Raw genomic sequence first — 27,347 nt, 5'->3', positions numbered from 1 at the left:
AGGGGGGCTATTTGTCCTCCAATCACTTTCGACTATTAAAAAGGGCACTAGCCCTCTTAATTTCCAATTGAATGAGCTCTTTTGAAGTTTCTACAACAACTCCTTCTATACGAAGTGCCCTAGTCTACCCTCCCCCCTCCCCGAAATAAATACAATGTACAAAAATCGGTCTTTACTTAGGCTATTGCGCTGCCCATGCCCATGATACATGTATATGATACATTGTACAACCTTTAGAAACTTTGAAGTCGCTGAAGTTGATAGTCGATGTAGTCCTACTCTCAAGGCTGTTGGCATTTCTAAAATAGCAGATAGAAACCAATTTAAAGTAGATTTTAGAACAGACTTCTTAGAGTTGGCTTTTATAAACTTGGCACACGGTGAAATTCTTGAAATTGATTTCCAAAAGATGGAGGCCAATCAGTAAAAATAAAACTAAATTGCTAGCTTCATCAAATAGGTTTTGATGTTTTTCGGCCCAACTACGTTAATGAATAGGGTTATAAACACAGAGAACGATTAAAGCCAATGAGCTTTTACATGCTTAAAACAGCTCGCCCCGTTTAGAAGTTGAGTTAAATGAATTTAGAAGCATTAAAAACTTGGCTAAATTTCTTCTAGTTAAAATTGGTTTTGAACTCCCTCTGCAAAAACTGTAAAGGAAAAATTATTTAATAAGAACATTCTTTATTAAACAAATTCTCAAGCTAAAAGAACGGTAAATTGTTTGGCAGAACTAAACTTGCTTCAATGCAGAAATAATCCTAAGGTTTCTTTAGTTTTTCTAACCTTTTGATTATGTAAGAAACAGAAGGACAAAACAGAAAGAATTTCTTCAATTCAAAACACTCAAAAATTTGACGTTTACCTTATACAAAAGGAAAAAAATATAATCATTTACACACCTTAAAAAACATAAATTTTAGAAAGTAGATAACTCAACCTTGAACAAGTAAAGTCTAGGGAGGAAAGAAGAAAAAGAGGTAAAAAATTGATTCGATCAAACATTTCCTACCAAAAAGTATGTAAATATGTGCCAGAATTGGAGTGGTGACAAAAAGTGACAAAACCATGGCAATGAAAAAGGCACGAATTTAATACTATTTTTCGTGCTTTTAATTGGTGGACTGTAATAATACCTTTTTTTGGTGTTTCTTCTTTTTCTAAAATTACCATGTCTGTCTTGTAAGAATTGGAACCAAAAAAGATGCCATAATCGAAAAGTGAAACATATCAGGTTGTTTCAGTTTATTAACTAACAAATAGTAATACTGTTAATTTTTGTTATAATTTGAACGTATGACATTAGTAATATCTTCTGTAAAAAGTAAAGTTTCACTTTTTTGGGCTTACTAATGTGATTTTGCAGGCTCATGTGGCAAGCACGAGTTAATACTATTTTTCGTGCTTTTAATTGGTAGACTGTAATAATACCTTTTTTTGGTGTTTCTTCTTTTTCTAAAATTACCGACAACTGATCTTGGTAATAATGGATCTATTCTTGTTTAAAAAAATACTATTCAGATAAGATTCCTCTTACCCTTTTTTGTCTACTTTAACGAATAGTCATATCAATAAATATATTTAACAGTATCTGTAGAACCTTTTCCAGGGAGATAGATGTTAAAGATTGGAACAAAATTGCCAGGAAAATAGCATTTTTTCCCAATTACAAGATTTTGTCACTTTTGTTTTAAGACAAGGCAGCACCTCCTGTCATCACCGAAAGATACTTTTAAATGTATCTTTAGCATTCCCTTACTAAATATAAGAGTATGATATTTTGTTCAAAATATACATTGACTTGTATTCACTGGCAAGTATTTGTATTCTTAAAAGAAAATAACAACCACAAGTACTGCAATTTTTAGCACAGGGCATAATCAATATCCCCTCCTTAAAGAAATATCATTTCTTATTCTGTTGATTATCTTAGAGTCCCGCTGTGTCAACAAGAAACCTCAGTAACGCCTAACGAATCTGGTTCAGCAAACTTGCGACTTACCTAAATTAAATAACTATTCTGTTGGGCATTTTGTTTGGGAATTTCTGTTGGGAATATTCTGTTGGAATTTTTTTTACAGTGTTATTTGCTAATGCTGTTTGATCTTCAACGCTAAGAAATGAATTCCTATAAATAGCTTCTCGATCAAACATCTTTTCGAAAGAGATCCTTGGACTTCTACATGTATATTAAATCATAATAACATCTCTTAGATAGCGTTGCAGCATTCGAAAAAAAATGTCAAATGTCAAAATTCAAAACACCTAATTATAGGTCTATGATTATCGGCCGTGTTTACAAATCATTTAAAGTGAGCTGCAGCCTCATTCCTATGCCTATTTAGCTATACACCAATGTCTAAGCCCTTTGACTGGCTTTTGACGAATTAAAACTCTGAGAAAAGAAAAAATAAATTATGATTGGTTGAAAGTGATTGTGCCTCAACACTAATGTCCGACAAAGGGCTTGAATATCAGATTTTAAGCAATGACAGGCCTTGAAGAGATTTCATTATACTGAAAAGACTAAAATTTTCATAGACTCTATTGGTCTACTATCATTGAAAAAAACTACAAAATTCCCTTAAAACAAAGAAAAACAACAAAAATAAGACAAACTAGTCCCATTTCAACTCCAAGAAGCTTTGTATACAAATAATTATCAATAACTAGGGAAACAATATTCCCATTCAATCTTTTTAACTGAAAATAAAGTTCTCACTGGAATAAAACAACTAACAATAAAAGATTATTTCTCAAAGCACACACAATTGTTATTCCATAACCACTCAAGCTTCTGACACAAAAAGAATTCCACTTTATTTCTTATTCTGAAGAGCATTCGATAACCAGTCCATAGATGCATCAAGACCTTCACCTTTGATGGCGGAAGTTTTGAATATTTGAAAAGTTCTATTTTTAAGAGCGTCTAAACCCAATGCTTGATGCACTTCAGCTACAGACATTGCCCCTTGCATATCTTGTTTGTTCGCTAATACAGCCAAAATTGAATCCTTTAATTCTTCTTCCTAGAAAAGTAGGTAAATTAAAAAGGAGGCAAATATGTTGAACTGTTTAGTAATCAAGAACACAAGGGTAACTCCCCTGGCAATAAAAGTTATAACTACCATACTTAGGTTAGTTAAAAGTAAATATAAATTTTTTACAATATATGGATTTGAGAAAACTGAACTCTAAATACCGCTTACTATCAGCAAAAATATCTCTTTACTAGGTTATTACTGCTGTAAAAACAGTAATATTTTTCAAACTTTCAGAGGATGTAAATATTTGTTGTTTTTCAGAATTTTTCTTAGAAATTATGTCGTTATTTTGTGAAAAAAAAGAGATAAAAAAACCTGGAAAATAGCATAAATTTTTGTTAAACGTCATTGCAGCTGAATTTCAATATCTTGGCCCACCGTGGAAAAGGTAGGGTAGCATAGTAGCAATGCTACTTGGCAGTTTTCATGGCCTAGTGAAATTTGTTGGCAAACTTGCCAGCTTTTGGAATTCTGTCGAATTCTACTACTGATAGCTTTAGAACTTTTTCCATACTTGATCCTGGCCAAGTAACTGTTACTATGAGGGAGCAAGCTTCAAACTAAACCAGAACATAAGCTAAACCTAAATATAATACAAAGTAACCGACATCGCTAATAAACTTGCAGAGAATTAAAATATTGTTTTCCCCCTACATTTTCTTCAGAAATTAAGTTGCTATTTTGATTCAGGAAACAGATAAAAAACACCTTAAAAATAGCATAATTTTTGTTACACGATATAGTTATTGAATTTCAATATCCCGGCCATGTTACATTAAAGGTGCCAGCCCAAAAGTAAACGAAAGCTTGGATCACACTTATATGGAATAAAAAAAAACTGATGTTTATTTCAGACTAAAAAAAAAACGATTTACAATTCGGCAAATTCCAAAATTATGATGGCTACTGGAACTCTGGGTTTCACACGCTACCAAATAATCCTAAATGCATCAGTTTTAGATTAAGGAGATACAAGGCTAAAGTAGGCAAAGTCTAGAGACACTATTTCTGTTTTAACAGATGCGTAGGCCAATTTCATTCTGAATCGTTTTGTAAAGAAAGAGAGAGAGAGAGAGAGAGAGAGAGAGAGAGAGAGAGAGGAAGAGAGAGAGAGAGAGAGAGAGAGAGAGAGGAAAAAATGACTGAACTTGGAACTAAAATCCTTCACATGTTCAAGAACGTTTCGACCAAGCAACAAAGATGGTATGTTACAGGTAAATATTGGATTCTACGTCTGATGAGCTCTTTAATATGATGTCTACTCGTTTAGAAACAAGGAGGGTAGCTCATCACAGCAATGCTCTTGCGAATTATCTTGACCAGGAAATTTTAATTCAGAAACGCAGATATTCTTATTAAACCATAAGTTTTACCTCTAGCATTGAGACTAGCTCCTGCTTGGAAATTCCCATCCTATCTCTATCAACTGAATCCACAACGTAAATAATGGCATCAGTGTTTGAGAAATAGCACCTCCAGTACGGTCGAATACTAGTTTGCCCTCCAAGATCCCATACTTGAAATTTCAGGTTTTTATAGGTGACTTGTTCAACATTGAAACCAATTGTTGGAATGGTGGTCACAACTTCTCCCACTTGCAACCTATGATAGACAAAAAAGCTTAGCAATAAGTGAAAGGATTTAATACCCTCAAAAGTGTCTTAATGCATAAGGACCAGGATGTCAGCATTTTCAAGTTATTTGCATTATAAAAAGTGCAAAAGACAACATTGAAAATTTCTTAGTTCACTTTCGAGATTCCTACGCGGGGACTATAGCAGGTTCGAAATTTTTTGGGAAATCATTTTTTTTTTTTTTTTTAGGAAGGGTTGGACTTCCAGATTCAATCAAGTACAAGTCTAGTGGTCTCAATTCCAACTGATTTTGGAATGATGGTGCTCCCCCCCAAAGAAGCATAAACACAAATGACTATGTAAAATTTGGAGAAAATATGAGATTGTACAAAAGGGCCTACCCTCAAAACGACTTCGTTTAGGATGGAATAGCCCCATTTACATCTTTGCTACGATTCCTAAATAGGATGAATACGATTTATTTAAATCAAAATTGATTTAAGACCTCATCGTTTCTTTAGGTAAAATTCCATCCCTCGGGTACAGAGAATAAAAAGACAGACAAAAATAAACGATCATGTAACAACAACTACAAATAACTAATCACAGGACTATGCTGCCAAGGTCAGCAAAGCTATAGACACACCTACTCCACTTCTCCCTACACACAGCTTCACTCATTACTCCCTCCCATTCAGTTCTGAATAGCTGTAAACTATTTCTTATAACCAGTCCACTTCTCATTCAAGGACATCCTGTCTTTTGTTTGCCCCTGGCTAGAATACCAAAGGCAAATTTTTTGGCAACAAGGCATTTTTTTTCCACAAAATGTGGCCTACATCGTCTTAACATTAAATTTCATTGTGACTTAGACAATGAGATCAAACACATTTTTCATGGAGCTACTTATTTGAGATGTTATTACTTAAAGGGGAAACTGCCTTTACCGTTTTTTTTTATTATTATAATATTAGCTTGAAGGCTAATATTTCCAATTTGTAATTATTTGACTTTTTTCGTATTAACTGTAAAAAGTAAACATTTAATTTCATGAACGAAAATCAGTAGCCAATCAAAGCAAAAATAAATTAAAAAAACATACAGAGGGTAGCTGCCAAAAAGCAAGCAATGGATTGCGGAATTACTTAAACTTTTAATACAATTATATGGCATGAATCAACAACCTTCTTTGTTGGTCTTAGCTCAACTTTTATAAGGTAATGAAAGTGATGTTTGCATTTTCCCTTTTGTTTTAGTTTTACTTTATTTGCTCTATTTTCTCTCATTTGCCTACATTTGCTTTACTGTTGAACAGGCTAGTGCATCTCTGTCCCTCCTTAAGCTATTTGTTAAATTTTCATCCCCAAAATCACATATTTTCCGCTTTTACATATCTTTTATCCATCCACTGCTTGAGTATGCTTGCCAAGTGTGGCATTTTGGCCTTACGGTGGATCCGTCCGATAGGATAGAAATTATCCAGAAAAGAGCCCTGAGAATTAATTACTGTCAGGGCAAAATACCTTATATTCTCCTCCTCAAGGAACTCCACCTTCCTACCTTGGCATCCCGACGTGTTAATCTCTGCGCTAATTTTGGGAATAATCTTCGTCGTAATCCTATTAATGCAAGAGCTGAGCGTTACAGAAAGAGCTTTGTGCCAGCGCTCGCTGAAATCATAAATAAATAAAAATGTAATGCATCATGTTAATGTGTCATGTGTATTGTTGATGTGTTAAGTTTGTTTATTTTTTTTTGACAGGCCAGTTGGGTTCATCGCTGTATGCCTTTATAATGTACTTGCGTTTTTTTTTCTTTTTTTCTATATACAATGTGGGCTAGCTGACAGAAAGCAACAAGTTCGGCAGTTTGATATTATGAGAGTTTACTGAGAGTACCTTATCAATTTTTGTTTCGTTTTATGCCCAAATGTCATATTGGTTATTGCTAAACTATTGTACCAACGAAATTATGAGTATAGTCCTTCTAATGAATTCTGAGGGGCCCCCGTACCAAACAGGTTGTGTGTGTACTTTCAAGTAATTGGGTTACCAGGGTCATTTGCCTATTACAGTGAGTTCTACATGGCTTGGCAGACATGTTTTTTTTTTTATTATGACATTGATTTTTTGTGTGTCAGTCGATTAGAGAAAGTTGGTGGCTAGTCCAATATAATAACTTGATTGGTCGGTTTTATAAAAAAAAAAAAAAACTTGTCATGCTACAATGTACTTAATTTTAAAAAAAAACCGATATAATGTCCCCACACTGCATTCCAATTTTCATTATGCATTAAGACATTGTTTATAGTACACCATATATTTTTAACTTTTGAAAACAATGGATTTCTCTATTTTCAATGTGAGTACACTTTTCATTCTTTTATTTCCCAAAAAAATAAAGAAAAACGTTTTACTAGTAAATTCAAATTTCAGAGGTACAGCCCCAAAACAGTTCTTTATCATTCAGAAATAAAGCTTTTTCCTAACATAATGTATTTGTCTGCTTTGAATGAAAAGCTTGCGTGTTACAAAGAGTGTGAGAGTTTTTTTGGGGGGGGGGGGTTAAATTTAACAGGCTCTGGCTTTAACCGGGGTTTGTCTAATTCCGATGTCACAGCGGATGACTTTGGGAAAAAATTTGTGTGGAAGGGGGACCTAGATGCCCTCCATTTTTTTTTTGGGGTTACTTAAAAAGGACATTAGAAATTATAATTTTTGTTCGAATGAGCTTCCAGATAGGAGCTTTTAACTTCTATAGTAGGGTTCTCTGATGATGTGATTTTCATTAAAGTTCTATAAGTTTTAGAGGGTGTTTTCCCCCTTTTTCGAAAACAAGGCAAATTTTTCTCAGGCACATAACTTTTGACCGCTATTGCTAAACTTGATAAAACTGATATATTTGAAATCATAAGGATTCGCTCTTTACGCTAAAGTTTTTTATTGTTTGAAAAAAAAAAGTTGTGAGACAAGGTAAAATTTTAGCGTAAAGAGCGATGTGATGAGGAGGGGGACAGTCCCCTTCATATAGGGAATAATTTCTGTTCGTTTTAATGTCGCTCCTTACTTTCAGTTTTAAAAAAAAACTTTTATTTAATTTCTGAACATTTTTTAGTTAATGTAGCTTTTATTTGCACAACAATTTTACTTTTCTTTTCCTAAATGGATGTCTTTACAAATTAACTTCTATATTCCTGTATTTTTCTTCTGGCAAAAAAATACAAAGTTGCAGATTTTTGCAGATATGAGCTTGAAAGCTATGTAATAGAGTTTTCTGATACGCTGAATCCGACGGTGTGATTTTCATTAAAATTCATTCACTTGTAGGGGGTGTTTCCCCCCCAGTCTTAAAAAAAAAAAAGACTCAAGTAAGGTTTTTTAAAATTTCTTGGCAAACCCAGTTTTTGTAAAATTAAGATTAAATTGCTCAAAAAAAGTAATTGAAAACCCCTGATTTTGAAATCAAGATGTTTTTTACACTAATTTAGATGCCTAACATAAACTGAATTATTTTCCAAACCCAAAATGCATTTTTGCTAGATGCTAAATTTTGCCTTTTTTTAAAGGAAGAAGATACGTGCTATAATACCCTTCTGGAAAAAAAGGCGAGATATAGCGAATCTGCACTAATGCAAGCCACAAGCGAAACTTTTATCAAATATGCTGCTGGAAGAACTACAAATGACCTTGACCAACCAATAACCGTGACTCACTTAATGCCAGGGTCCTCTGACCCCAGTGTTAGCTGAAAGCAAGATGGAATGTAGTTGAAAAGGGGATGGGCTGCTTCATACAACGCCTCAGCCTCATCTGATCAAGGTAGGAGGGACACTCTTCTTCAAGCCATGCCAGAGACTTCTGGTGTGCAGCCAGAACTTGTAAGTGTATATATTTTTCTATCCCTATTTTCAAAAATAATGTAAATTTTTTCAGGCGCATAGCTTTTGATGAGTGAAAATTAAAATTTTTTTCTAAAATATTTAATTTTACTTAATTAAAAAAATTATCTATATATAAATTAATTATAATAACGAATTTATATAAAAAAAAAAAAAAAACTTACCTTGTAAATTATAAAAAATATACATTATAATTCAATAATTCCAACATTCCTTTTAAACAACAACTAAATATTTGAAAAAAAAAAAATTACATATTAACTATTTAACAAATTTTTCTCAAACTGCCGTATATTTTGTACTAAGCCTTCACACACACACACATCCGGGCTCTTATCGCCAACTTCATCCGCTTTGAATTTTAATTAGAGGTTTCCTTGTAACACAGAATGTCTTTTTGCGGTAAGAAAGTCCTTTTAATAATCACCGATTATGCGTTTCACAATGATGCGAAGAAAATAATAGTTTAAACCAACTCAGGCAATTATTTTCGTTTGAAAAAGATTCATTTGAGAAAAGAATTAGAGACTGTTCTATTTGAACTGTGTTGTGAAGTCCGATACCCCCAACTTGAACGGGCATACCTCGATCCTCCTCCCTCAAAGGACGCTCCCGGTCCCCCAGGGGTTCTCCCAGGGAGGAGGGGGGAGAGGGGGAGGGGGGCTCTAAAAAGGACCTTCCAACATTTTAATTGCACTTTAATTGTTGATATGGATGGAGAAAAAAGTTCTTCTCTCTTACAATCATTTATTTAGCCCAGGTCAACTTCAAACAAATCCGTTGGCAAAAGACAGAGGAAAATACGGATTATTGAGAAAGTAACACGACAAACCGCCGACATATGGGATTCGCGTCCGTTAACTGAAGCTGAGGAGCAAGTGTTCATACAGCATACCACGTCAGTCGAACGATGGTCAGATTTCGTTGAGTTATAATGAAAAGGGTCAAACACTCGAATTGGACCCATATTTTGCATTTTTATTTTAAAATATTTTTTCAGTAATACCATTAGTTTTTTTATCATTCTCTTGTTCTAACTTACCCTTCTAAGAATAAGACTACATTTCCCCGACTAAAAAAAAATATATTTTTTTTAACATGTTCAGTTGACATTATGAAAGACATAAGGCAATGTAACTTTTTTTTCTTCTTCTTTTAATTGTTCAGGTGGTGGTGGTATTTGGACAATGACTATGAGAAATTGACAAAGTTTATTAACTATAAAAAAAAATGGTTATTTTACATAAAAAATAAAAAACTTTTTTTTTATGCAAATTAAAAATATAGCACACCCAGCGGCACCATTGAGTGATGAAGCAAGTATATTTACAGAACCAATTCTGTCACCACCAGCAGAGTTCAGGAATGAGCCTACACTGGTTTTAGAGAATTTGGAGTGGCTTAGAGGGTTTCTTAACGATGTTTTTTGGGGAAATTGCCAGCCTGGAGGACATATCTTGCGATATTAACATGCTTGAGGACCCAGAGTGGGCAGATAGTTTCATGTGTGAATATTTAGGTGATGTTACAAGTAAATCTGATCCGGGTCCTCATAGCGAAATTCCATCGGAGGACAATACAGGCTGGCTCGATCAATTGTCCCCAAACACCTTGGAACATGTACTAGGGAACCTCATGTCACATCCCCCCAATGTGATTGAACATTGACATTTCCCTGTCACCTGATGTGATGGTGTTATTGACAATTCCCTGTCACCCTCCTCCACCATTCCACCTAATAGTATAGATAGTAGTAATACAACATCAGCTCATTTTTCCGAGGACATTTTTAATGAGAACTTTACAAGTATTGAATTGAGTCCTGAACAAACAGGGTCAGGACATGAAAACAGTATTATGTCCCAGGAATTGCCTAATTTCTATCTGTTAGAATCTATACTAAACCATTTGCAAACATACAGGGTAGGTTTTAGCCTTCCCGAGGAAAACGGTAACATTATTTTAAATGATCCCGTGAAAGTTCTCAATAGCTATATCGACAGAATTCGAGCACTTATTGAGATTGAGATCCGTAATTGGGGAGGTCGGGGGGGAATGAAAGCCTCATTGAATCAAAACGTGTATCTATAACAGGAGACATCTATGGACGTTTTTTATTTTAATTTTTCGTAAGGCTGAAAGACATTCTAACCAGGTCGCCACGATCTTTAATAAAAAATTTTAAAATGGGCGTGTAAATTAATTTAGACTTTGGATACATTTAATGAGAGGGGGAGTGGGTCCACCATTTTATACATTGAATGCATGGATCTGAATCTCAGTAGATTTAAAAAAAACTTTATTTTAAGGGGAGGGAAGGGTAAAAGAATTAAATGCCACCCGGATTTGTCGGCTACCAAAGGAGTTCAGAGTTTGTATTTTGACACAGGGCTGCAATGCTTTAAGTATGCGTTTTTAGCAGCAGCCCATAAGACATTAAAAGATGAATCATCAATGAAAAATCTTGACAAACTTGCACGTAACGGTGGTAAAAATTTCCCTAAATTAAATTTTTTTTTTTTATAGGTAAATTATCCGGTTTACTTTAATGAATTACGAATTTGCTAGAAAGCAATTTAAATTCTGGGGTGGGGGGTGGTTGTTCTCCAGTACGACACTGAATTTGTAGATGGGGGAAAAAACCGAATAAAAAAGGAGTTTTGTACTCAGTGAGGACACCGATGGTGGAAAATGTTAAAAATTGGGTATGAGTTATTTACCAGACTCCCAAAGATATGAATTATTATGGTCATTTTTTCCCCTTCACAGCAATAAGTCGACTCTTATCTCAAGGCAAGAACAAAGGAGAATGTTTCTATTGCCCCATGTGCCTTTCCTCATTTAGATCTGAGTGAACGTTTTCAGATCACATGAACCCTTTCAAAATTCATGGAACTCAAAGGATAGACATGCCAGCAGAAGACAAAGACATTTTACAATTTAAAAATTTTCAAAATTCTCTTCTACAATCTGATAAAATGTCTTTGGATTGTGAAACAAGACTGGTTTAGGTATCGGACCCATCAAGGCCAAATATAGTCAAGGAACACAAACTAGTTGCGTGTTCCTATGCACACATCCATTGCAACAACAACAAGACGCTGAAATTTTAAGAGTTTTTTTTGACTATGACCGTGGAAAGGAGCATGGAAAAGTTATTTATTTATTTAATAAAAATGGAAAAAAGGACAATTTAGAGATTAATTCGCATCATCTACCCAATAGCATTGTCGGATAAGGAGCAACTGGCGTTGGAAAATAGGAAAATTTTCTGGGTGTGTAGGGATGCCCTTGCCCCAAAAAACTCGGTACAGGACCACAATCCGCGTATTGACCCTAATTCAACGAAAAAAAGTAACTTTCGAGGGTGGGCTCACAATTCGTGTAATTTAAAAATTAAACCACAACTTTTTCTTCAGGTTCTTATGCATAACTCTAAATATGATCTAAAGTATGTGCCACCTGTATTGGTACATCTACAAAGAAATAGAACATTGGATGAGGATGCATGGGTGATGGAAAGCTTTAGGTAAAAAATCATAAATAAATCATCAGAAAAGTTGCTTGTTTTGGAATTTATGTGAAAATTTGTTGACGCCGGTGTTGAGTACACGAATAAAATTCGCTTTTTAGATTTATATAGTTTTTTCCCCAAATCACTGAGCAAATTAATTCAAGTGCAGAAAAATGATGACGGCAGAAATGCTTTCCCCCTTCTCAAGAAACAATTTCCAAATGATTTATATGATTTGTTAACGGTCAAAGGCATATATTCTTATGATTATTATTGATCTATGTCGAGATTTACCGAGGAGACTATTCTTTACATTGAATCGTTTTACGTCAGTTTTCACGATCGTAGGTGCACCTCCGAGGAATACAGTTTTTCTAAAAAAATTTGGGCAGAGGAACGGTGTAAAAATGGGTTTGACTACTGCAAGCTGTATTTGTCGAGTGACGTGTTAACCCTGTTAGACATTATGTGTAAAAATACTGATAAAATCTATGAAGAGTTTAATCTTGATTTGGGTTATTATTTTTCTTCGACTCATCTAGTTATGGACCTTATCCTGAAAATTAGTGGGGACAAAATTGGGCTAATCACCGACATTGATCAGCATTTTTTCATCGAGAGATCAATGAGGGGGGGTTTTGTTTTTCATGGAGACCGTATCATGGAAACCGATCCAACAGGAGAGAAAACGGGGACAAAATCGAATGCAGTTTTACTCGATATGAATTCTCTCTACGCCTCGGCCATTTCCCATTATGCACTACCTTGCGGCGACTATAAATGGCTCAGTGACCCTCAAAGTCCTCATTTCCCTAGCATTAACAGTGCTGAGGAGAATGGGCCTGTTGGATGGTTTTTTGAAATTGATGGAGAGATAGCAGTCGAGCTTCACGATTCAGTAAAGGATTTTGTTTTCCCATGTATCAATAGACCTGTGACTAAGGACTCTTCGAGTCCTCGCAATAGGCGTTTAGTCGAAGTGGACGGATTGCATTGGTCACCTTCAAAATAAAAACTTATTGCTGACCTTCTGCCAAAAAAAAACATAGTTTTACACAATGTAGAGTTAAAATTGATGTGTAACAATGTTTTCAACGTCACAAAGGTTCACCGAGCACTTGAGTCAATTCAAAATCCCTATCTAGAAATATTTTTTGAAACTTTTGTCAACAAACGTTCTGAAGCACAGACGAAAGTTGAAACAGACATTTATAAACTCATTTTGAATTCGGCTTTCGGAAAAATGTGTGAGTGTTCGCGATAAGAATCGTTGTGACGTCGTGACCGATCCAGAACAATGTGCTCGAATTATTGCCGATCCCAATTACACTTCCTTTACAATCATTGGCCGGGACATGGTACTTTTGAATAGTAAAAAAAGACGCATTGTCTTGAATAAAAATATTGCTGCAGGTAGTGCTATCTTGGAGATATCAAAAAAGCTCAAGTTGGAATTCTACTACAATGTGGCTAGGGTACAGTGGCCGGAAAAGGGGCAAGTAGAGGTCTGCTACGGTGACACGGATTCTCTACTGCTCAAAGTAAAAACACCAAATCTAATTGATGATTTGGCGCACGGTGAAATTATCAGTTAACGGATGGACTACACCCAGTGGAGTGGTGATCTTTACCCTGAGCTAGTAAAACGTCGGGCGCCCAATCAGCTTTTATTTTTTAAATCTGAAACGTGTAGCGACTTGATTTCCTGTGGTATATTTTTCGGCCCGAAGTTGTAGTTTATACAGATATACGACGAGGAAATCAAGAAACATTGTAATGGAGTACCCACGTACTTTGTGGGCAAAAATTTCGATTAAAACATTTATATGAATTGTATTGTTGAAAATGCAAGTCCACGAGCCAAATTGTTGGAAATTCGTTCATTGAACTACAGTAACTATACTTTAAATGTAGAAAAATAGCAATGAGTACCATATCCGACAAGGTCTATGTGTGTCAAGATGGTGTGACTACCCTCCCTCTTGGACACTATTCAACTTCAGACCGGATCGAATGTATTGCCCACAGGGAAAGTCTCGTTTTAAATAAAGTCCTGTAAATTATATCCTATAAAACCTTTGGGGGGGGTGGCTCGCGGCCTTTGGGGGGGGGCCTCGCGGCCCGGGGGGCGGGCGCCGCCAGCGCGGGGGGCGCTTCGCCACCAAAGTTATCTTTTTTTTTGGACTTAGAGCAGATTTTTTTTTTTCAAGTGCCATCTCTCTCTAATTTAATGTTTTTTTTTCTCTATAAACAAAAAAAAAATGTTTTTTCTCTCTGTGCCTATGTAAATATTGTTGTATTTTTTTTTATAAATAAATTTAAAAAAGTGTATTTTTTAAAGTGCTCTCTCTCTAATTTAATGTTTTTTTCTCTATAAATAAACAAAAAAAAGTGTTTTTTTTCTATGTGTACCATTTTAAATGCTTTGGTTATATTTTTTATTATGAATAAATTTAAAAAAGTTTATTTTTTTTTCAATGTATTGTTAATTTTTTATGTGCATATAATAAAATAAAAAATATGATTCTTTATTCGTCTTTGTCTTTGTCTTCTTCTTCTTGAAGAACAGAGTAGTAGTAGTAGGGAAAAATTATTTAGTCATTAGACAATTAGGGTCTACAGTTAGTTGTCCAGGTGAACTGTTGAAAGGAACATGTATCAATTTAAAACACCATTCAGATCGTTTCTGTGTGGGCCCTCAATGTCGGACAAAACAACACTCTTAACTAAAATAATTAAAAATTGTGATAAAACGTTTGCGGAAAAGCCGAAAAAAATCTACTATTGCTATAGTATTTGGCAGGAGTCACACAACAAAATCAAAACAATTGCCGTCACCACCCTGGGATCGATGCAGATACAGTTCATACAGGGACTTGATTTTTTCAACATTATTGAACCAAACTCTTGGCTGATCATTGACGATCTGACTGAATCTATTGAACAATAGTCTCTGCAAATGTTGCAATTGTTCACTGCTCGCTCTCATCATGAACAGATTTCTGTTACTCTGGTTCTACACAATCTCTTTCATCAGAGCAAATGTATGCGAACACTTGCTTTGAACTGTACCTACTAAATCATCTACAGGGTTGTTCGTGATTCTCGCTCGCTAATAACCCTCAATAAACAAATCTATCAAGGAGCCCTTAAATTTCTGCTCTCAGCATACAATCAGGCAACTAATAAACACCACGGTTACATCCTATTGGATCTTAATCAAAACACATCCGAGGATCTGCGTGTAGTCACATATATTTTCGACAATGATATTACAATATTTTTCCCAGTGAACAATAACAAGACATATTAGTCGCTATCATGACACTGAAGAAACTACATGAAAATAGACATTTGTTTTCAGTTCTAAGCACTTCAAAACCTCAGCTTAGAAAAGCAATGCTCAAACATGGTATTGACAATGATTTCATTAATCTAATATCTGAACTTTGTTTAAATTTGACCGAGGGTAATGTTCAACTGACAGAAGTAGTTAAGCAACAGGCAAAGCAACATCGGTCAATTGTACGTACATTGGCCTCTAAAAAGAAAGGAAAGAATTTTAAAAGGAAACGACTTCTTAAGGCGGGCGGTAGCCTTTTCACACTTTTACTGCCAATAATTGCAGGACTTGTAAACAGTTTTCTCTAGATGGCAAAACTCTATAAATTGACTCCAATAGAACTTGGTCTCTCACTCGTCGAGCACTTTGATGACGATATGAGTAAGGTCCTCAAAATTGAATCTAGGTAGGATTATAAAAAACTTATTTTATTTGAAGAGGACCGACATCGAGTGTGATGACATTAATGATAACATCACACTGCTGCTGCTGACCCCAAAAGAAGAACTTCTCATCAAAAATCTCCTGCTAGTGCTGCTGTTGCTGCTGCTGCCGCCGCTGCACCGTACGAAAAGAAGGAGGAATTGGATTCAATTGTATTGAAAATTGTAAATCTAAGACCCCACTCATATCGTGAACAAACAACACGACTCCTAATCTATCTCTTGGAAAGTGATCAAATTCAAGTTGAGAGCAATGGAGAAAGGATTATAATTCAGGGCAAGAGCTATAATCTACTTGATTTAATGTATGACAAGGTTTCAAATCGTAAAGGACTATTATCATTTGACTCTCGTATATACAACTTTCTAAATACATTAAACTTCCCCAAAAGTCTTATTGGCAATAGACAAATTCTAAAAAATCTAAATGAACGTGCATCATCATCATCATCATCAACATTAAAATATGAACTTGAAGAAGAAGAAGATTTTAAATCAATTTTGGAAAATACTAGCACACCACTGATAGCTAGACAAAAGCGAAGACGTATCAAGTCAACGTCACCACCACCAGTAGCCAGTATACAAAAGGGTAGCGGACGTTACACAACGTGTTTATGTTCAAAATGGCTGAAGTTGTGAAAGGTGTTTATGAAAATATTGGTGAGGCGGGGAGTTTAAGTTCCCCCACAACTCTTTTCAAAGTCACGGGTGTTCGCACTAAAAGTGTACAAGACTATCTACAAAATGAACCAAGTTACACTCTGCATAGAAATCATAGACTTCGTGCCAATCAATGTCGAAAAACTAAAGCCTTTTACCCATTGCATATAATGCAAGCAGATCTCCTGACTCTAGATGAGCTTCAAAGACGTCACAATACCCCGGACAAGTACATTCTACTTGCAATCAGTGTTTTTAGTCGCTATGCATATGCAATTACATTGCGATCAACGAGAGGTGTTGAAGTTGCTCATGCCATTGAAAGTATTCTCGAACATGAGTCATATAAAAAATTCAAACGGATCGTGGGAGTGAATTTTTTAATCCTCATATTGCAATAGTACAAGACAAATATAGTAAGCTGCTCTATCATAGTCACAGTCCTATAAAGGCTGCATTTGCTAATCGAGTGATAAGAACTATTCGAGTTTTAATTTCAAGATATTGTACATTGAAAAATACGCCGGCTTTTATTCATGATCTAGATAAAATCAGGTTGATTTATAATCAACGACCTCATCAATCATTTTCCAACTCTACACAAACGGAAGTTCATCATTTGGATCATAATACAATTGACACCTTTCTTAAACAATATTCCAATAAATCAAAAGTCAAGAAGAAGAAAAATAAATTCAATGTTGGTGATACTGTTCGAATTAATAGAACAAATAATGTTTTTGAAAAGGATAATTACTTGTGGTTCTCTGAACTTTTCAAAGTGGCAAAAATACTAGACAAGACACCCATAACTAATCGTCTGCAAGATACCAAAGATGAAGAGATTCTCGGTGACTTTTATGACTATGAGTTGCAAAAATTTAAAAATGCTAGTGAAATCTATCAAATTGAAAAGATATTAAAAAAACCTACTCACAGGGTTAAGAAACAGTTAATTGTTCGATGGCTAGGATACAACTCTGATTTTGATTCTTGGATTGGTGTTGAAGATATTGACAATGCCCAATGATCTCTATGTAACTTTCATGTCCAACGTTTCCGATCCTCTCTACGCTGACTTGAATAAGACAAGTTATTTTTGGACGAAACTCTCCCCCACCGTTAAATTTAACGGTGCGTATGAAGTGGCTCTTGTCAACTGTATTCTCAAAAATACCTATGATATCCTGAGATAAGATTATTTGTATGACATAAAAGTTTTACCGTTCGATTGGAATATGAACGGGTTGGGCTATGCCGACTCTGAATAGGTTGAAGCACTTAAATTTCGTGACTATCCATATGTCGGATTGAAATATATTGAATATGATAATATGGCGTATTTGAGTCGTACAATCTATAGAAAAATCTCATATCGTCGGAATGGTACATTCCATTTTAACTATTCACTGGAACATGATAGGATTTACATTAGCGCACCTGTTGACAATGAAACAATTATTCTCAATGACAACTTGAGAGATGTTCTTGGCTTTAAACAGAATACGGTCCATGGGGAAAATGCTGGCAACGTTTACGGGATGGATCAAGTTCTTTTTACTGATTATCCACCTGGTGGTGCCTCGGACTCTTGCATATTTCTCAATGCATCCTTTGTGGAAACTTCGAGAGTCGGTAATTCAAATGTCCCCCTCCTACGTGTTCTTGAACGAAAAACAACTCATGAACTTGTTCATCACTATAATATAAAGCATCTTCTGTTCGTTCCTGTAAACACTTCCTATTTGTAGTTCTTTCTTTTAACACTAATATGTTATTTGGTTTAGCCCGTAGAAATAACAAAAGGATTTGATTTTATTAATATTAATTTTAGACCCTTTTTAAACAACGACGGTACAATAACCTAAAATGAACAATAAAAGAATTTCATTTGTCTGTCCTGATATCGATTGTTATCTCGGTGCTTTGAGTCAACGTCAAACATGCAATGGATTGGACTATTACAAGGGGCGTACTACAATGTCTGGCTATGGTCTTGGCAGCTGGTTTGCTAGGCTATTTCGTTCTGCACTACCCCTTGCCAGAAAATATCTTGTACCTGCTGCATCAAATTTTGCTGCCTCCACACTACAGGACTGGGGTTCGGGCAAGAATTTCAAGGAGAGTGTTAAGGAAAATATTAGATCTTCAGCAAGAGCTGTTGGTGAATAATTAAAATCTCGACAAAATGGGTAGGGATTGAAAAAGGATGCGTTCACGTCATTCATTCATCAGTCTCCACCCAGGCAGGAAGCAAAGAACATCAAAAAGGACTTTGAGAAATAAAACAACGAGGATGAATCAGCCGCAGAAGAAGAAAAAGAAAAAGATTGTTAGATCAAATAAGGATTTCTTCTCTTAGGATGACTTATCTCCCCCACAACGAATAATATCCATCAATCAGTTCCTCATTGAATCTATTCAATGCTGAAAATGTTGATGTCAGTGTCAAGTATGGCTACTATGAACAATTTCACCCTCAACAACCCCTTTCGGAAAATATACACTTTCAAATATTTTCCAATGAAGACTATTTCATTGATTTTTCGTCAACATTTATTGATTTAAATGTTGTGGTGAAGAAAAAGTCAGATAATACAACTCCAAATGCCGGTGATGGTCTTTCCTATGAAAACTGTATTCTACACAACCTATTCAAACAAATTAATGTATTTATTAATGGAACATTGGTGAGCCCTAGCAATAATTTATCCAACTATGCGAGCTATATACAATTTATGATGATGACGCCAAAGGCGTAAAAGGAGTTGAGAGGACAACCATTAGGGTATGAATATCGAACAGGTGTTGATACTGACGGTGAGTTGACTACTACAGTGACCCAGGAGTATCATCTATTTGGAAAATTAAATCATGAGATATTCAATATATCCCAATGGCTACCCCCCGATGTCAAGATTGACATAAAGTTACAGATGGCCCCATTGAATTTCATTTTTAGAAAAACACTTCCTGCAGTACCCGATGCGAATGTTATAATCACATCGGTAAGTCTCTACGTCCGAAAACGACAAGTTATGAGCTCTGTTGCATTGGCAGTGAAGAAGCTAAGAGCCAGTGGTAACAACATTAAACTTCTTGTCCCCCATAGGATCACCAATCAACGTCACATTGCCACTGGCTCTCCTAGCTATAGTGATTCATAATTTATCAATGTATAAATCCACTCAAAATTGGCAATGGACCTCGTGAAGAGCGGCAGTGCCGTTGAATCCTGGACTAAATCTCCCCCATGATTTTAAGTTTTTCTGTCTATCTAGCTTCGTGTGCAAAGTGAGTGGTATTCCACTGTACACTCTATCATTTGACAAAAAATCCTATAGAACTCTGTACGAGTTGACCATGCAATCCTTAGATCATGACTCTCAACTATTTGAAAATAGAATAACCGATTCAATGTTTTCAAAAAATCATGGGGTTATTGTTTTGGATTTGTCAGGCACGCAAGATATGACCATAGTACGAACAGGGAATGTATGTTTAGAGTGTACATTTGCCGCTGCTTTGACCGAGATTATCATGCTAGTATCACTAAGTTTATTTGAAACCTATTGGGAAATCACGCCCGATGGCAGGGTTCTACTAGACCTAGCACAGTGAACACAAACCAAATAATCAACGTATTTAGTATGGATCCATACATGTCCCAGTACAAGTTCCATTGCATACCTTCGGACTTCATTGAAAAATTCCAAGTGTGAAGAATACCCTAATCATTTTTAATAGCAGTCCATCGACTTTGACGACAGGTCAGTGGCTATGCATCTTTCAAACAATAAAGAATATTGAATTTTTTGATCCTATTGGCCTATCGTATAAATTCTACGCTCCGTACATCAGCAACTTTATTGAAAGCAGAGGGAAAACCATTATTCAAAATCAACGAAGAGTACAGGATTTAACGACTAAGACATGTGGCTTTCATGCACTACTATTTTTCATGTTCAGATGTCGTGGCTACACCTACAAGCAGTTTCTCAACATCTACGTTGACTTACCTCGATTGAACGAATTTCGAGTGGATAATATACTTAAAAGCGTATTTAATATTGATTTTAGTGCCCTGGTAATAAATGTTCTAAAAATTTATGTGAAATTTTTTATTAATAAAAAAATTTATATACATCATAAAAAGACTTTTCTATTCTTTAGATTTCGTCCACTACTACTAGGTATTTGTCGACAACAACTAGTGGAGGTAGATTATCTTAATTCACAGTGTACTGATCCTGATGTAGTGCAATGTCAGGGTCACATTTTCTACAGTAGAGTGTGACTTCACTCTTGTCATATCTCTTTGTATAGTCAATGATTCTATTCTCATTCATTCTATAGAATTCACATTTTTCAATTTGCCTATTTGAAGCAATTTCACAAACAGTGTCCTCAAGTGTCGAATCACATTCCGTCACAGCCAAATAAAAATCAGTGGGATTATAATCATAACACTCATTGTCTTGACAATGATGACGTAGAAACCATAATCTCTTGTTGTTCCAACAGTTGAATCGTTGACCAGGTTCCTCCTCCCAGAACAATCTAAAACCACGACGATACCAATCTCGTACTAGTAAACTAAATCACGGTTAGGATTCTTTCCAATCGTACCGGGATATGTACTCTCCCACTGCTTGCATTTATCATAATGACAATTGGAGCATAGGTGACCTCTAGGAGGAGAGTCACCGACCTCTTCAAGACAAGAATTATAACCTTTAATTTGTACAGCATATCCTCTATGCAATTTACACGGGTTGCATAATCTACACATTTCATCATACTCCTCAATCATTTTGCAATTCTCACATGATGACCAGCAGCCCAGTGAGTACATACATAACGGACATGTATGGAACATTTTGTCATGTGTTGACACTCTCACTACCACAATGAAACTGAGCTAGCAACAAACAAAAATGTCTGGGAGAGAGAGAGAGGAGTATATCATCTTGAGCACCATCTTTATAATGAAAAAAAGTCCTAAATTTCTAAAGACTAATGTTTAAAAGTATATCCACAATATCATTGTGTCCTGTCGTGATCAATATATCAATAAATTGTGTAAATGCATTTGGACCACAATGTAGAAGTTTCATACAATAGTCTAATGATGGAGAATCAGTTTTCATTATATCGAAAAGCATTCCTAGATAAAATATCTTCCTTTTAATATAAAACTCTATAAAATCATCGTATATAATTAAACGTTTTTCCATAATAACTATATTCCTCCTGATTCTATATTTATATAATATATCCATTTTTTTTTTTTTTTTTTTAGTCCTAAATCTCTCACGAAAAAATTAAGACTAAAAATAATTTATTTTTTATAATATATAAAATATAAGCTAGTCTACTATAGAAAGAAAAAATAACATTTATTTAGAAACAGTTTTATTGATCATAATTACAATAATAATATTCACTGATGCATTTTTTTCTCATCAATATATTTCGATAGGACATCTAATGCTGACCGAAGTTTATTTATATGGAGAATATTTACTTTTCCAGCAAAACATAGCTGCTCCTCCTGCTTAAATTTGTTTAATGATATCACGTATCTAGCATACATAGTGTCCCATTCAAGACATAGTGTAAAACCAGCAGTTATTTCCACAGCTACATTAGGTACTCGTATGTCGTTGCTACTGCTGTTGTCGGTTCCACCATTAATCTCCAATAGTGTAAATGCACCACTCATTTTTTCTCCACTAATATCCTTTCAAATAAAAACTACTCTCTTTGAATTCAATTCTCTTACTAATATGAATTGTAAAGAAAACTATTCCTTTTATTCAAATCCTAATCACCAATCAAGTTATACTCGTTCCTCTCAGCAAAGGTGTAATGACCTGTAGCATACTATATCTATCAGAAAAACCTGTTTGGTACGGGGGCCCCTCAGAATTCATTAGAAGGACTATACTATTATGCCAGTTTATTACATTGTTCAGGAAAATAACAATGATAATTATCATTGCTGTTGAAGAAATAACATTTGGCCAATAATTTTTACCTGAATATACAAGTTTTATGGCGCTAAGCAAAATTCAACATGTCATTTCAAAAAAAAAGAAGCAAAAATTGAAAAAAGGGACAGACATGAAAGAGCCAATAACCCAAAAAAAATTTATGGATACTGTTATGGAGACTGTTTCGAAAAATTTTCTAATAAAGTTTCGCAACATTAAACTAAATTTAGCCAGAAAATTCCATCAAATTGTACAACAGCTTAGTTTTTACACACGTGTTTTTTTTTAGTTTTTTTTTTAAATGTTGATAGCAGTTTGTCTAAAAAGTTTTTTCTTTTTGTTCAAGAAAAAACAAAAAACAACAAAGGCGATGCAGTACCTTAAAGGATCACCCTATATCGCCCATTATAAACTTTTTTTTTTAGTTTGTGTGGCCCAACTATATATAGTTGTTTGGGCGGTCTTGCCTTAGCTTGTAGAGCTTGGATAAGAGATATGAACAAGCGACAGCAAACTAAAAGCCAACATCTACTTTCCTGGAAATCTTAGAAAAACCATTTAACTTCTGCAATTTTATGCTGAAGATAGAGATATTTAGTTTTAATAAAACTTCAATCATCAGGAAGTATGAATTTAGATTTTTCCATTTAACAGAGCAGAATTCCCTTTTCTAAGTTCAGGAAATGACAGTCCCTAAAAATGTTCTGGCACGCCTGCTAGAAAAAATCTAAAAATCAGCTGAAAGAAAATGTCACTTGAGCAATTGGCCAGCCTTGGGAGTCCCCTGTGGTGCTACCCGCTTTGATTGTCAAGCTTGCAAGCAAAAGGAACTTTTAACTTCCTTTTCTTTTCGATCAAACTTCATAGCTAAAGCACATATGCTCAATAGCCCTTGGTGACGGCTAATCCCCAGGGAGAATTCGCTAATGGGTCCTATGTACTAGTTTTACATTAAAAATTAGTATTTGATCTTGATGACCAGACAAAATACAAACATGTCACGATCAAACGACTCGTGGAACCAACCAAAGAGTAAATATGAGCCCATGACAATAACGCAGACAAAAGTTACATTATACAAATGTCACATGTTTTTTTTTCTTTTTTCTTGTTTATGGGTGCCGGTTTTAGAGTATAACTCACTTCGTAGACACCCTCTGTAAATATTTTCTTTTCCGCTGTATTATTTATTATACTGTTAATTTGTTATATGACGAAATTAAAGTGAACATTAAAATCACTTGAATTTCTCCAACTGAGCCACTTTTTAGTAATCGATAAATTTGATGTTTGTGCTCGTCTGTCTTCATTTTTTTTTTCGAAACTGTTTTCATGAATGTTGCCCGATAAAAGCAAGCTTATCATGAAGATTTGATCTTTACAAAAAATTCGAGGGAATTAAAAATAACTTGTGATCTAATCATGGATTTTCTTGCGATTATTTTTTTGTTTAAGTCCTATTATCAATTAAAAAATATTTTAAATAAACATTAATTGATCATCTCAAGTTAATTGTTCGTTTAATAAACATTGCAACACTCTCTTCCGACATACATCACCGTACCGCCCATGGGCGCCCATAAGAGGGGGCTGGGGGGAGGCGTCCCCCCTGGCTGAATGATGTTGCTTAATTTTTATACTTTTGTAATGAGATTTCCATTATATAGCATTAAAATTCCCAATTGGACCAGGTTTGCCCCCCTGGAATTCAACTTATGGGCGCCCATGGTACCATCATTACAAGTAGCTTCAACGCACGTCTAATTCCTGAGAACCTTTTTTAACATTGTAGGATATACCAGTTAAACATATATATTATAAACCCTTTTTCTGTGTGCAATAGCAATCAGAACTAAAAAAAAGAGCTCTGGTAACGATATATAAATCAAAAGAATCCGTTTTTCGAGTTGATTCCAAATATGCCAACTTCACAAAGTTGAATGCAGCTCATTATAAGATTGAATGTAGCTCATTATAAGAAAATTTGCCTAATTTGAGAAAAGGGGAAAACAGTGTCAAAAAGAGAGAGGGGCAATACTGATTAAAATTACATAATCAAATTCTATGCGTCAAAAACCCTAGACTGGACGTTTCAAAGTCCTATACACCAAAATTTTAAACTTTCCGTTTTTCCAAAGAAGTTTAGTCACGGGCACAAAAGAATTTTATATGTAGTATTACTCCCGGTTATACAACATTTTTTACAATTAATAGATGTAAACCAACTATCGGGGGGATGGGTGCCAGGGGATCTTTTAGATAGGTGTGATGTGCCCAAAGCCGGAAAAGTACATTTTTAGACTGCAATTCTATAACTTTTTATGAGAGTATCTTCAAATAAAGATGGAGGAGAATCTATCTCCTAATCTTATTCTATTTTTAAGAATGTGGTCGTGCCCCGCGTAGAATGTGGATGCTGGCGAGGTGATAGCTCATCTTTTACTGCAAAAATATTTGTAGCATTGAGTATGTTACATCACATTCATATTCTTCCAACACAAAGGTGGAAGATGGGAGGAGGTATCCATTAGGATAGAGATTACGATATAAAAAACATATTTTTTGGGTCTCAGATCCCCCCCCCCAAAAAAAAAAAAATTACAGTACCAAGGACATCAAACAATTTTATCCTCTGACTTCATCTTAAGTCTATTCACTCCCCGAAAACTGGTATTTTCCACTCTTTTTCTTTTGGTTTGAAAATTTATGAAGTTTTATGCAGTTTTACCATTGTCGCCGCACTGAACCGTGAAAAAAAAGGTGTAAAATAATTTGGCAAATTTGACGATAGTTTTCGTCAGTGAAATTTAAACATGGACAGTCAGTTGACTCCTAGTGTTAATCACACGTTATTTGGAACCGAGTTAATAACCCCTTATCGGCTTCCACTTATCTTTCAACAAGTACTATTAGGCTATAAAGAAACAGTATGCATCAGGTCGGTGAGATTTCCATCATGGCCTCTAAAGCATCATGGCGACAAAGCTGATATTTTCGGAATCAGAAGAAAAATGAGAATTCTACTGATGAGTGAATTAAGTTGAAACACAAAAGGGAAAAATATAACAAAATCGTTTTTTTTTTACCCGGTTTGTACCCAGTTTAGTGCCAATTAATGGCAGGATTTGTCTTTAGAACAGCATTCATGGAAGTTATAATTCCTAGAGCTTCATGATGATATATTTTTTACTTATTTCCACTGATTGTTCACATACATTCTTTATTTTCAAATTTGACCACCACTAACTGTAAAACTGCAACTTGGTCCCTTAAGGAGCATACCTTTTCCAGGATGATTTTCATTTTTGAAGCTTCGTTACGAGAAAGTTCTACTTATGCGTAAAATGCGGGGATTAAAGGGTAGAAAAAGACCACCTTTAAAATTAATAAAGGCCTGAATATAGTATTAAAAACGGACAGATACTAAATTCTACAAAAAGAATTTCAAAAAAATTAAATGAGCAACCAAAAAAAACTTGGAATGAACAATATCTATCTAATAAATGAGGGAGTTGCCAACCCTTGAATCTTTTCAACCTGAAACCTGAAGCTCGACAAATTTTAAGTTTAACAGCCTATCTATAATGCGTTGATACTTTAGCGGAAAAATGGGGACAGGAAATCTCAAATATAAAACAATTTTTGTTAGTTTTAGCGCTACTCGTTGCTACCATTAAAAAAAAGTATTTAACGCTCTCTTAAACCATATGAGTGACTTGCAAACTCAAGACATTATTGAGTTTGATTTTTCAATAAACTTAACCAAACCATTAGTAAACTATTACATTGGCTATAGAGCAATCAAACATTACATGATAGATATTTTACAAAATACTGATAAGAGCAATGTTGAAAAATGTTATCTTCAAATTTCAGTCCTTGAAACAACAATGTGGTACATTGTTATACAACTAAAAAAAATGAATGGGCCTTTTTTCTTGGGAAAATAGGAACCACATAACTTTGATCACAATAAGTTAAATAAATAAATATACATAAAAAAGACACTGCATACAAAATTCACAAGTTGCACCAAACTGCACACAAAGCAATTATATTTAAAAAACTGCTTCTGTCAGAAACTACGGCTTGTAAAATAAGAGACTATCAGCCATCCCCTTGACACTCTCAACGCATGTTTAGTCCAGATATGTTCTTCCAAATCAAAGTAGGTTAGTGAGTAAAACTCTTACCCTCCATATTAATCTAGATGATCACTTACAGAGTCTTTTGGTACGTTGGCTATTTCTTATTCATTAGCAATTGGCACTGTCTGACCAAAAATGAGGCTTTGCAGCTCAAAATGACAGAAATCTGCAGTGTGCTGAGGAACATTGATTTCAATTATCCAAAAACGGCAAAAAAAAATTATATTTTTGGTCAAATGAGCATTTTCTTAATATTTTACAACAACTGACTCAATACAATCCCAATGGGAGGAAAAACAAACAAGACAAAAAAATAACACACATCCACGACCATCCTTTTCAGGTCAAATACAGAATTTAATCTGTTTTCTCTCAGCCAAATCCTTCCGAATAGTAGAAAGCCCCCGAAAATATACACGCGTACAATTCTTTCCGTTTACAATACCTGTTTTCAGCAAGTATACTAGTTTTCCTCCCCTTTCACAGCACCAAAATGTTCCCGAGTGACAGCCTTGATTCTCCATGCATTTTTACTGTACAATATCCCTTAGTAGACTTTATAAGATACAAATAGACAATAAAAAAAAAGAAATGACATGTTAGAGAAAACCTAGCGTTAAAGAATTTGTTCTTTTGAAAAAAAAAAATCAACTTTGTAAGTCAGAGACCACTAAGTGAAGAAATCAGTATTGTGTACTTTAAGGCCATAAATTTTTCGAAG

At 34.9% G+C, this 27,347-nt stretch overlaps 1 protein-coding gene across 2 annotated transcripts in view; it reads right to left on the bottom strand.

Moving 5' to 3' along the window:
- Window positions 1–266: 266 nt before the first annotated feature.
- Arl1 (ADP ribosylation factor-like 1) overlaps window positions 267–27,347 on the bottom strand; it is a 46,023-nt gene continuing 18,942 nt past the window's right edge. Inside the window, exons 3-4 of one of the 2 annotated variants that reach the window (XM_089099509.1) lie at window positions 4,421–4,649; window positions 267–3,032 (exon numbers count right to left, since the gene is read on the bottom strand). In XM_089099509.1, coding sequence (XP_088955635.1) covers window positions 2,823–3,032; window positions 4,421–4,649 — 439 coding nt within the window. In that variant the 3' untranslated portion in view covers window positions 267–2,822. The remainder of the gene's footprint in view (window positions 3,033–4,420; window positions 4,650–27,347) is intronic. The other variant, XM_089099510.1, reaches the window with a different exon arrangement.

The sequence above is a fragment of the Artemia sp. Qi Xiang Cuo genome, chromosome 13 (assembly GCF_049724085.1).
Source record: "Artemia sp. Qi Xiang Cuo chromosome 13, ASM4972408v1, whole genome shotgun sequence".
Classification (NCBI taxonomy): Eukaryota; Metazoa; Arthropoda; class Branchiopoda; order Anostraca; family Artemiidae; genus Artemia; species Artemia sp. Qi Xiang Cuo.
The sequence above is the reverse complement of the archived record's forward strand: the minus strand, read 5'-3'. Positions and strand labels throughout refer to the sequence as shown.